We start from the raw sequence: 12,965 nt of genomic DNA, 5'->3' as shown, positions 1-12,965 counted from the left end.
AGCTTGTCTGTTAACTAAAGGGTATTTTCGTCATTTCACCACCACAAGGATCATTTATGATGTTTTCTCGTATTTAAAAAAATTAAACATAATTAAATATATAAAAGGTCTCTCTCACTCTCACTCTCACACTCTCTCTCTCTCTCTCACACATTTGTGTTGGAATCCGTTGAACACACCTGAAACTTCAACTTCCCCCGATACCTCATCTTCAACGATGACTTCTTTTTCTTCTCCAGTTAAATCAGCGAGTCCAAAAATCGAGGGCACAGCGGGCAACGAATTCGTCGAAGAGAGAGCTAGGCAGAGGTCAAGAGACAATCGAATTGTTCTGGGGGTTGCTCGATGGAGAGAACAGATTTTATTTTGCATGTTTGAAGCTCTATGTTTGTAAATCCCATTTGAAGACGACGAAAGGATTTTTGTAGACCGAGTCCTTTAGTGTATTCCTAATTGAAATATGATTCAATCTGCATCCAATTGTTGTTCTTCTCCATTTCATCGAAAACCTTGAGACTGGATTGTGTTCCTCAATTTGCCCCAAGCCCCCAATTTTGTTCACTGATTCCAACGAACACAACAATGGAGGTAGCATAGAGGGGACTAAGGGAGGAGATGTTCGTTTACCTCAATTTGGACCTGCAAGACGAGATATCTTCAAAAGCATTTTTGATTCACCCCAAATATTTTTCCTCAATTTATACATCAACTAAAAAATACGTGATGAGAAGGTGGCCCTTCTGAATCGGAGCCTTAAATTTGAATCAAACTGAAATCGGTTGTGTTTGTGTGAATGTAGAGAGGATAGAAGGGAAATAAAGTTTGATTCAGGTAAAGAGACGAAAAGGGGTAGGTCTTTCGTGCTCTTTATTGTTCTTGGTTTCATGTTCTTCTCTGTGTGTAACTTTGTAAACTTTGAAAACAAGGAAGAAAGGGAGAAAACATAAATTAAGGGAATAAAGAAGTAGAAAATACAATTTGTTTGAGGTCAAAGGTTGCTCGTTTGAGTTGATCGGAAAATAGGTTGTAGGGAAGAGATAGAGTCTTTGTTAGGGGATTTGTAGTGGTTTCAGGTGGAGGTGGGTCTTCTTCTTTGATGAACTCTGACATTTTATTTGGATAGAAACGATCTGCCATTTTATGATTGTTTATCTTACTGAGAGAGAGAGAGAGAGAGAGAGATTTTATATATTAAATAATTATATTTAGTTTTTTCTTTTTAAAAAAGAATAACTGAAAAGATCATAAATGGTCCCTGTGGTGGTGAAATGACGAAAATACCCTTCAGTTAACGGACAAGCTTAACGGAGTTAGCAATAAGGACCATCTGTAAAAAGTTTTGAAAGCACAGGGACCATTTATGAGATTTTTAAACCACGGGGACTAAACTTCAGAATTTGGGAAAACACAAGGACCATTTATGATGTTTTTTCTTTATTTATTATTCTTGTATTCTTTTTGATATGCAACATATTAGAAATTCTTTAAGAATAACTTGATTGTTTTGGTTTTAGTTTGTTGATTTGTTGGTTTGTAACACCAAAAAATTTGTTATATCAGTGTTAATTCTTAGAAAATTCAAGTATTCTTAAAGAATGATTGAAGAAAACAATGTCTAAAGCGCTTTGATTGATATCAATTACCAATGTCTCATGAAGAATATTACACGATTCTCCAAAAATTAAACATACGCATTTAAGATGTTAATAGGGAATGGGTTAATTCAATTAGAAAATAATATGCTTTTGAATTTTTGTTACTGAATTAGTTCTTTTTATTTGGTGTTTAGTAATGATTTTGGTTAATATTTTTTGGCAATTTTAATAATGATATGCTACTGTAAAATGTATATTTTTGAAAGAATCTGGATGTAGCAGTGAAATGGTGACTTAGATAATAATTTTAGTAAACATTTGTATTTGTGACAGATGATTAGTGAACCATTTAAGTTGTTAGCATATTAACTAGCTAGTTTGATTACGCTAGAATGTAATTTCACCATATTATCTTTTACTTAATTCTTGTCTTAATTTCATTACAAAAGTGGATGGTTTTCAATTTTTTGTAGTACTACTGGATTATTTTTTAATTTGCGCTTAATGATATTTACTTCAAAAAATATATAGTTCCATATTCTTCACTAATAACTATTAATACGAATAATTTTTTTAAAAACAACAATGGAATTTCCATGTTGTTTACAATTGGGTTAGTCTATATATGCATATTCTTAAAGAATGACTTCTAATTCAAAAATTTCTAAAAGCACACAAATAAATTGACAAAATAAACTGGTTACATGCATTACACAATTATCGATTAGAACTGCTTTTCATCTCCATTATTATAACCAACTAGCAAATCCATTTCACCATTTGAAGCTGTTGATTCTGAAAAAAATTTGATTTTTCTGCTTCATAGAGTGATACTTTATGAAGTTCATAGAGTGATACTCTGTGCTTGTTACTTGATCAACCATTACAATTTCTATAAAACCGTATATAGATTCCATCACATGTTAATTATTCCTCTAAAAAAATTAAAATTTGATTCTTCATCCATTACAAAATATATAGTTATAAATATAGAATATACCTTCAGAATTAGATAACATTTAAGTGTATCACAAATATTCTATAAGAATGAGGGTTGTGATACAAACTTACTGAAACCTTTATTTACAAATAACCCTAATGAAAACACAAAATCCATAACCTAATATTATTTTAATATAAACAAAGAGTCTAATAGAATAAACTCCTTAATATTCCTATAACAATTCTTGTAGAATATGTTTCCTCATATCATAATCTGAAAAGAAAATTTAGAAGATTCTTTAAGAATGTGTGTAGGTATACAAACTCCATGAAACCATTATTAACAAATAATGCTAACAGAAAAACAAAATTCTTGAATCTACGTATTGGAGATCACCAATAAAGAAAATTGATTTACAGAATTGGAAACAAGTCGCAAGCTGTTTAAAATCGAATTATAGATTAGAGAATATCACAAACAAAAATCTTATTCACCAATACACTAAATTGTTTTAGATGTGGAAGAGAACAAATTAACTTACCTTGAACAAAATCATGGCATGTGATTATTAAAAACTAAAATTGCACTAGTTTTGATTTATTGATCAGAGAAGATCGATGATGATGTTTCATGAAATCAATTTACTTATCGGAGAAAGTTGATGAAGAAGAAAGAGAAAGACAAAAAAAATTGGTAATGTTGTTATAGCTAATTTGAGGGCGATAGATGAATGTGATTAGTTAATATATAGGCTACTTTACCCAAATGATTGGTCTAGAAATGGTCATAGTTCACATAATATATAAGGTTTATATATGCACCTAATTCTCTCTTTCTCTCTCTTTCTCTTTCTCTTTCTCTCTCTCTCTCTCTTTCTCTCTCTCTCTCTCTCTCTATATATATATATATATATATATATATATATATATATATATATATATATATATGTTTCAAATTAACGTTATCTTTTAAAATGTTTATTTATTTTTTAAAATCATTGTTTACAGAAATTGTTCCCAAAATTCAAATTAAATAGTTTAAGTTCAAAAGGTTGCGAATATCATAGCATAAGATGAGTTGTGAGACAGCCTAATTTTGTGAGACCGTGAGACGCATTTTTTTTATTATTTATTTTAGTTAAATCAAGTTCCAAAAATAATATTTAGAAAAAGAATTTTTGGATTTTTCCATTTATTTTGCATTTTAAAATTATTTTTTAGAATATGAACAGTGTAATATTCTGTTAGAATATTTCAAGTATTTTTCAAAAAAAAAATTGGATTTTTTTTTATTTTTTTATTATTTTTTTAGTTAATTCAAGTTCCAAAAATTATATTAAATTTTTTTTTAGATTTTTCCATTTATTTTGCATTTTAAAATTATTTTTTAGAATATGTCAGTGTAATATTCTATTAGAGTATTTCACGTATTTTTTTTAAAAAAAACATGATTTTTTTTTAATTTTTAATTTTTTTAGTTAATTCAAGTTCCGAAAATAATATTTAAAAAATGAATTTTTGGATTTTTCCATTTATTTTGCATTTTAAAATTATTTTTAGATTTGGTCTCACGGTCTCACAAAATTAGAATGGTCTCAACTGAACCTGAACCTATATATATATATATATATATATATATATATATATATATATATATATATATATATATATTACTTTCACATCTTTTTTCTCATTATCAACAAATTATAAAAAAAGTGTCACTAACAGGAGCGGATACATAATGTTTTAGTAGGGGTGACACTAAAAAGAAATTTCCGAATAAATCTAAATTAATAGTGACAATCGTATTTTAAGCCGGTGCACCTAATAGAAAAAACATAAAAAATAAACATAACTTTTTTTTTACACTATGTGTCGGAATCGGAACAGTGACCCGGGATCCTCGGGCTCCACTAAAGTCCGCCTCTGGTCACTGAGTCACCTAATATTATGATCCTAATACGATATAATCTGTATTTATTCATACTAAAAAAATTATCCATTTAAATCCAATTGTGTTTAAACTCATGTCCTAGCTCATTGGATCCTTACCCATTTTACGAGTTTCAGTATTTAACATTTTGACTAATGGAAAAACAAAAAATATTATGATAACATGGCTTAATTTTTTTGTTTTGGTTTTATGATAATTAACTTGATTTATTACTTTTAAATAACAAAAAAAAAATTCATCTATATTAAAAATATTTAATTATAAATAGAATTTTATTTAAATAATATATAAAAAATGATAATTTTCATTGATCACATCAATTAACAAATAATATAGTTTCAACTACAACAATATATGTCTTAGTTTTTCTATAATTAATGACTTAAAAGATACCATGGTTTGCTTAGTGATTACATTTAAGCAACAATGTTTTTCTATAAATATTTTGAACATTGAACTTATTTCATTTGTTTAAAACAAAGATAATATCATCGATTTTTGTAAATAATATTACCTTTTTGTTTTAACATATATGAAGCAAATTCAATAGTCAAATATATCAAAAAAAAATATTGACTAAATATAAACACCAAACAAAATATGTTACCTTTTTAATTCATTAATCCTAATATTTATCATAAAACAAACATAATTTTTAATGCCAAAATTTAAGTCCTAAAAATCTAAGAGTTAAGAATGGTGATACTATTAAAACAAACATAATTTTTAATGCCAAAATAGTTGTCCTCTTGCTTTCTCTCATGCTTTGAAGACTGCTCTTTACAAGGTGATTGCCCAACCTGGTTCGGTGGAGGCATGTATGTGTTTGTTACTTCTTCCTCGCTGCACACTGCAAGTGTTTAGTCCCAAAAATAGACAAGAATGTAAGTCTGGGAATAGAAAATCCATACGACAAAGCTCCATCCTGAAGTCCTTGGATACATGGGGGAAGGAGAGTGGTATCATGAAGTTAGTTCAAAATATGTTAGATAATCCCGAGGTTGGAGCTATAAGACAGTGTTGAGGCATCCTTTAGAAGGAGTCTACATCAAGTAACACCAACATCAGACAGTGTCTCCGTAAGGTTGCAGATGGTCATTTTACCGCAGCAGTGAAAGTGTTATGCTCATCGGGTGTTGCACCATATAATGGTGATACTATTAACGCTTTGGAGGACAAGCACCCTTTCAAGCCACCCCCATCCATGCCGAGCCCCATAATTTTTTAACCTCCCCTTGTAGCAGACTTTGACTGTGTATTTGGTTGCATCAAATCCTTCCCTAAAGGAACTTCTTGCGGGAGAGACGGCTTGAGGGCTCAACACTTACTAGATGTCCTTTGTGGAGAAGGGTCTGCTATTGCCACAGATCTCATACATGCTATCACTTCAGTGGTTAATTTATGGTTAGCGGGAAGATGTCCAACCATTTTTGGCAGAGTTTGTTGCGTCCACTCCTCTCACACCTCTACTTAAATCCGACAACGGGATCCGTTCGATTGCAGTAGGCACTATATGGAGACGTCTGGTTTCCAAGGTTTCCATGAAAGGTGTGGGTAAATAAATGGCCAAGTACCTTAATGATTTTCAGTTCGGGGTTGGTGTATCCGGCGGTGCCGAGGCTGTGTTACATAGTGCCAATAGGGTGTTGAGTGAACACCATGCTGATGGGTCTCTTGTAATGCTGACTGTGGATTTCTCGAATGCCTTTAACCTGGTAGATCGATCAGCATTGCTCCACGAGGTTAAGAACATGTGCCCTTCCATTTCTTTGTGGGTGGATTTCTTGTACGGGCAAGCAACGAGGCTTTATATCGGAGACCAAAATATATGGTCTGCCACTGGGGTGCAGCAAGGTGACCCCTTGGGCCCTCTTCTTTTTGCCCTTGTTTTGCACCTGCTTGTGCACAAGATTAGAGACAATTGTAAGCTCCTTCTCCATGCTTGGTATCTAGATGATGGGACTGTCATTGGGGACTCAGAGGAGGTGGCTAGAGTGTTGAACATTATTCGGTTGCATGGTCCAAGTTTGGGTCTTGAGTTGAACATCAAGAAAACGAAGATTTTTTGGCCCTCCTGTGATGGTAGGAAGCTTCGTGTCGATTTATTCCCAACGGGTATAGGGAGACCTTCATTGGGGGTGAAGCTTCTTGGGGGGAGGGGGGGCTATTAGTAGAGACGCAGGGTTTATTAACGGGCTAGCCATGAAGAGAGCAGTCAATGTTGTTGATTTGATGGGCCTTCTTCTACAACTATGTGACCCGCATAGTGAGCTCCTTTTGCTTCGATCATGTATGGGCATTGCAAAACTTTTCTTTGGTTTAAGGACATTCCAGCCGATACATATAGAAGAGGCAGCTTTGTCCTTTGACAAAGGATTACGCAGGTCTATCGAGGATATGGTGGTATGTGGAGGCCCCTTCTTTGGAGACATTCAGTGGCGTTTGGTTTCCTTACCTATTCGTTTCGGTGGTTTGGGTTTGTACTTGGCATACGAGGTTTCCTCCTACGCATTTGTAGCCTCGAGGGCCCAATCTTGGGCATTACAAGACCACATCTTACGTGACAATGGCGTATGTGGTATGGACTCGGATTACCTATGTGCTATGACTCGTCTTCGTGATACAATTCCGAGATTTAACTGTAGCGATTTCACTAATAAGGACACCACCCCCCTAAATCCCAAAAAGCTTTGGCATGTGCCCTTTTTAGCAAAATCGTCCAAGATATGGAAGTCGACTTTGACATGACTGTCAGACAGAAAACAGTCTTTGAGTGTCTGCGGGCACCTCATGCTCAAGATTTTTTGCTAACTATCCCTATTGATGGTCTTGGCCAGCATATGTCTCCTGTGGAGTACCGAACTATCCTTCGGTACCGCCTCATGATTCTCATATCCCCAATTGACGAGATATGCCCAGTTTGCCGTAAGGCATGTTTGGATACCTTTGGGGAACACGCGGTTCATTGTAGAGAGCTCCCTGGTTTCAAGTACAGACATGATATGGTTCAGGATGTTCTCTTTGATGCTTGTCGGCGTGCTGGTATTTTTGTGAAGAAAAAAGCGCCGGTGAACTTTTTGACGGACCCGCAGGATGGAAGGTCCACACTTAGACCGGCAGACATTTTGGTCTTTGGATGGATAGGAGGGAAGCATGCATGCGTGGATCTTACTGGGGTCTCTCCTCTCGTTGGTTTGGGGAGCGGAGGTTTCACAGCTGGACATGCCGCTTTGAAAGCCGTTGCGTGCAAAGTTGTAAAGCACGAAAATGCATGTATAGAAAATCAACATGTGTTTGTACCTTTTGCATTCGATACATTTGGTTTTCTCGCACCAGAGGCGGTGGAGCTCCTCAATAGAGTCCAACGGGTCATGCATTATAATGTCATATCTCCTAAATCCACAAATATTGTTTTCAAAAGAATTGATTTTGTTATCTAGAAAGGGCTAACGACGCAGCTTGTTGCCCGTTTGCCTTCAATCAATATGTATTGAACTTTTATTATATGTTAAGAATTAAATAAAAAATATAGTTTATATAAATATATGAGAATTTATTTAAATAGCAATTACATAATTTTTTATACCATGATGACACCATTCTTAGAGGACAAAGAAAAGAAGCATTTGATTTTTTTGTTTTTGTTTCCAAACGCAAAATCCCAAAAGAGATGTCTTTCTCCTCCTCCGCCTCACCATTTTAAAATGCATCAAATTCTCCAAATAAAGACACACCTCAAAACCCTCTCTTCCATCCCTCTCTCCTCTCTCTCACAAACAGTAACCTTTCTTGGTTACACTCCACTACCCATTGTTTTTATTACCCAAAAGAAACAAAGAAACCCTCAAAAAAACAACCATTTCAAATCCACACTTTATTTTCTGTTTTGATGAAGAACAATCAAGAAAGAGATAGACTCACAACTTCATTTTATCTCTCTCTTTTTTGATCAATCTCAAAACAGTGAAACACCCTTTTCAATTTTCTCATCTTTTTGTTTACAATTTTGCATTTTCATGGAGCAAATTTGGGGGTTTCTTCATTTACCCTCTTGAAGCTTATCTTTTTCACCAATCTTGAAATACCCATTTGGATTCTGGTATTCAAATAGAAACCCAAGAATCCTCAACGTTGGTAAAGGTATTTTTCTTGAAATTTTACTCTTACTCGAAGTAATAATATAGTTGACAATTGTTTATTTATTTGGGAGATATGTTCTTTTAGTTTATGATTGGTGTTTTCTTTAGATTTGAGGTGGCTTTTCTTGATGTTTGATTGATAGCTCTATCTGCTCTTAGTACTTTACCTAACTTTTATTATTATATCATCATTTGGTTTTGATTCTGATTTCCCCTCTTTTAAATTCCATTCTTTAGGGTTTTATAATCATATCTATCATATATGTTTGCGGATTCTGTTCATTCAGTAAAAAAAAAGTTGTAGTAGAGCTTAGCATCTTCAAAATCATAAACATCGATGTGGGTTTGTTTTCTTGTTCATTTTCTTGCTTTCTTCACTGAAACAAAACAGATTTAAGTACCCTTTTAAAATTATTCCTGATAATGGTTTTGGTTTATCCTTGTGTCCTGATAGCGACTCTGCTTTTAAGTTTCTTTCATCATCATTATCAAGAATATGCTCTTAAATGTCTTTGTATGCCGTCTTTTGCTTCGTTTATATGCAAAGAATCTTTTATTCTTCCCTTCACATGTATGCAAAGAATCCGTCTCCATGACTCAAACCCCCCTAATCGAAAATAAATCGTTTTCTAAGCAAATCGAGGCAGATGTCGATCTTCGTGATTCTATTCTCTTTCTCTTTCTATTTCATGTTCTTATCGATTTTTGAAATCTTGATTTAGTTTCAGGTGGGCCATGAAAGGGGAAACATCGTGGGTTAGTCATTGTCTTGACGATATTTCTAGAAGCAATGGCGACTTTGATTCGTTCGCAGAGGTTACAGACGAGGGTAATAAAGACAATTCACCTGTATTACGTGTCGATTTAATCCTACCCGATGATTTACTAGAACGAATCCTAGCTTACCTCCCGATTGCAAGCATCTTCAGGGTCGGTTGCGTTTGTAAAAGATGGCATGAAATCGTGAGTTCGCGACGCTTTTTATGGAACGTGTCACCAATTTCGTCACAAAAGCCATGGTACTTCATGTTCACAAGCTCAGATGACCCGTTTGGATACGCATATGATCCTGTCCTTCGAAAATGGTATGAAATCGAGCTTCCATACATGGTGAAAACTTCAAGATGGTTCATTGCTTCATCATCTGGGTTAGTTTGTTTCATGGATAACGACACAAGAAGTGAACTTTACGTCTGTAATTTGATCACAAAATGCTGTTTCCGCCTCCGCGAGCCGCCTAATTTACGGTTTTGTGACTATTCTGCCCTTGCAATTTCCGTTGACCGCGTTTCAACAAACTATGAAGTAACAGTCGTGAAATCAAGACAAGTTCCCGATAATTACTTCCAGTGGGGCCTCTCGATCCATGTGTACGATTCCGTGGCGATGACATGGACGACACCTGTCAGCGAGATGCTGACAGGGTGGCGAGGTGGCGACGAGAGCGTGATATGTAACGGGGTTTTGTATTTTATAATATACTCAACGGGGTCGTTTCAAGAGCATCGACACGGGCTTGTTTGTTATGATCTTTCGGGTCGGGTTTCGGGTCGGAGTTTGTTGACACGGGGTTTTGTTTCCGTTCCGTGTTCGCTTACGTGTGGGAGGTTGATGAATTTGAAAGGGGAGTTGGTGATGGTGGGCGGAATCGGAAAGCAAGATCGACAGGATATCATCACCGGAATCGGAATATGGGTTCTTGAAAACGGGAAGGAATGGAAAGAGGTTGGTCGAATGCCGCATAGATTCTTTCAAGGGTTTGGTGAACTTGATGATGTTTTTGCAAGTAGTGGGACTGATGATTTGATTTATATTCAGAGTTATGGTGCTCCTGCTCTTTTGGTGTTTGATTTGAAAAAGAATCAATGGAAATGGTCTCAAAAATGCCCTGTTACAAAAAGGTTTCCACTTCAATTGTTTTCGGGATTCTGCTTCGAGCCTAGGCTTGAAATTTCACCTTAATGGTGCTTTTTTATTCGTATTTTTCTATTGTTTTATGGGAATTATGTGTTACACAAGAGATTTATGATACATTTGCTACAATCTTGTGTGATTATGGTGCAATTTATTTATAACACTAACCTTTGTGATTTTGATCAAGAAACGAACACTTTTAAGGAAAAAAAATGTTTATTTAAGCAAAATGTATCCAATATGATGGTATTTTTGCATTTATATATTTTTACAAACGATATATTCTTTTGGTGTTTATATCATTAACGTTTTTTTGAAAAGAATCTTGGTTGGATTATTATGTGAATGTACTTGAATTTGTGTATATTCATAATCTTTAGCAGATGTGAAGGTTTGAAATTTGTTCTAAAATGGTGGCTATTATGCTACAAAGGGTTGTTCTGTTTACAATGGCCAGACAAAATACGTAGACCTAATTTTGGAATTATCAAATCTTGAGAATGTACAACTCTTAATGCATAATGTGCAAGTGATGATTGCATTGTATTTTGTAATATTACTAAAAAGAATTAGTTTAAAAGAATAAAACCGCAGCCCAATTGTCACTATCTTTTATATTTATTTTGAGTTTTTGAGGTCTAAGCCCATCGTGTCATTGTCAAAGCTACTTTTTTTGATGGTCCATTATTGATATCTCTTTAAGTTTTGAGGGGGCAATTTGTAGGTATGTTTTCTTTTTTCCTCTCTTCTTTATTTAGCTGTAAATCTTTTATCAAATTTATTTTCTAGCAACTTTGTGTGGATTGTTTTAAAATAATTTATATTTTGTTTTCTTATAAAAATGTTTATAAGGTTATTCGGTGTTTAAATGGAGTTTTAAAAAAACATTAGATTGATTTATTTAGTACCAAAACGTAATATGTTCATAAATATTTTTATGTTTGACAAAATCTACTGTGATAATAAAATAAATTATCAAAAACTTCTTAATGAATAAGTAAGTATAAAACTAACTTATAAAACACTCATTAATGGAGTGAATAACCTGTTATAATATTCTTTTATCCAAACATTTAATATAAATTATTCTAACTAAATCAATAAACGCTTTAAATAATCACACATTACCCATATCCATCTTTTGTGTTTGCCTATTTCTTATCTTAGAAATCATTTATGGTAAAAAAAACACCCCCAATGTTTAAACCTACAACATTTTATGATCTTTGGTGTTATGAAGTTCTCTTTGGTCCGGTTGGTATCCTAATTGTTGGGTCATATCAATAGTTATTAAGGCTTGTAAGATAGAATAAGGAAAATGTTATGTCATATCAATATTTATAATTCTTATAAGATGAAAAAAAATATTTTATAATATTACGTGTTTGATTTCAATACATACTTCTATAGAAATTTCATATCATAATTATGTATTTGTCTATCACCATTGTCATATTCAAGGTTAGCAATATCATAATTTATGGTCATTTTACGTTTGCAATATCGTAATCGTAAGATAGAATCGAGGTAGAAAGATCTATCAAAATGCATTAGTCTTCAAATTTGCCCCAAATGTTTTTTGTGCTTGGTATTCATTATAACTTGACATATATTAAGATATCAATGGTGGAACCAATTTCAACCTCTTAAGTTTTAAATGTAATTCTTGTAGATGCAAACCATGAAAATTAAGAAGAAAACATCTTAATCACACAAAGATTTTTTTTTATCATGATCATTTACAACTATGACACAAGATCACAAAGGGACTAACATGTATGTCACAATGCTTTGTGTACTTCAAGATGAATGGATAAAATTGTAACGATCGTTGGGGTTTCTAGCAACATGTAATGTTTGATTTTGAGTTGGATGAACCGCATTATATGTATAGTTTTAAGTTGAATGGATAAATCTGTAGGCGATGCTTAGGATTTTTGAGCCAAAAGGACGAATTTTATGGGGATATATATGGCTAAAGTCTTGACTATAGTATAAAAAATAAAAAGATGCGATGGATCATGGTAACATTTTAGGATCTTAGTCATATCCTAAGCTCCTGCTACAAAATTTGCTTGGTATATGATCTTATTGTGATCAAAATTGATTTTCACTTATAGGATCTTACGATCATAAGATCAAGATCGAAAATTTAAAAACCATGATAATATTGGCTTAGATATTGAAACATCTCTTGTATGAACTAGTATAAATTTAATTATATTTTTAAAAATATTTCATCAATTAGGAAATATTTTTATTTTTAATTAATAAATTGTTAAAGGAAATATAAAAAGTACAAAAAAGAAATTAAAATGGCAAAACCGTCTTTTCAGGTTTTCTAATGACCAAAATCACGAGAATTTCTAAATTTTAAGACCAAAACTATAGAAAATTCTTGATTTTGGACTTTCTATGGAA

At 33.3% G+C, this 12,965-nt stretch overlaps 1 protein-coding gene across 2 annotated transcripts; it reads left to right on the top strand.

Moving 5' to 3' along the window:
* Positions 1-8,191: 8,191 nt before the first annotated feature.
* On the top strand, positions 8,192-10,686 carry HWS (Galactose oxidase/kelch repeat superfamily protein). 2 transcript variants are annotated; one of them, XM_079038795.1, is made up of 2 exons: positions 8,192-8,631; positions 9,359-10,686. In XM_079038795.1, the coding sequence occupies exon 2, from the start codon at positions 9,366-9,368 to the stop codon at positions 10,590-10,592; it is 1,227 nt and encodes a 408-aa protein (XP_078894921.1). In that variant the 5' UTR covers positions 8,192-8,631; positions 9,359-9,365; the 3' UTR covers positions 10,593-10,686. The 2 variants fall into 2 exon arrangements, with proteins under 2 accessions (XP_078894921.1, XP_078894920.1); XM_079038794.1 differs by having other exon boundaries at positions 8,193-8,631; positions 9,353-10,686.
* Positions 10,687-12,965: the final 2,279 nt, after the last annotated feature.

The sequence above is a fragment of the Lactuca serriola genome, chromosome 4 (assembly GCF_051521515.1).
Source record: "Lactuca serriola cultivar US96UC23 chromosome 4, Lser_US96UC23_V15, whole genome shotgun sequence".
In the NCBI taxonomy this organism is placed as follows: Eukaryota; Viridiplantae; Streptophyta; class Magnoliopsida; order Asterales; family Asteraceae; genus Lactuca; species Lactuca serriola.
Note: the sequence above shows the minus strand (reverse complement) of the source record. Positions and strands in the feature narration are given on the sequence as shown.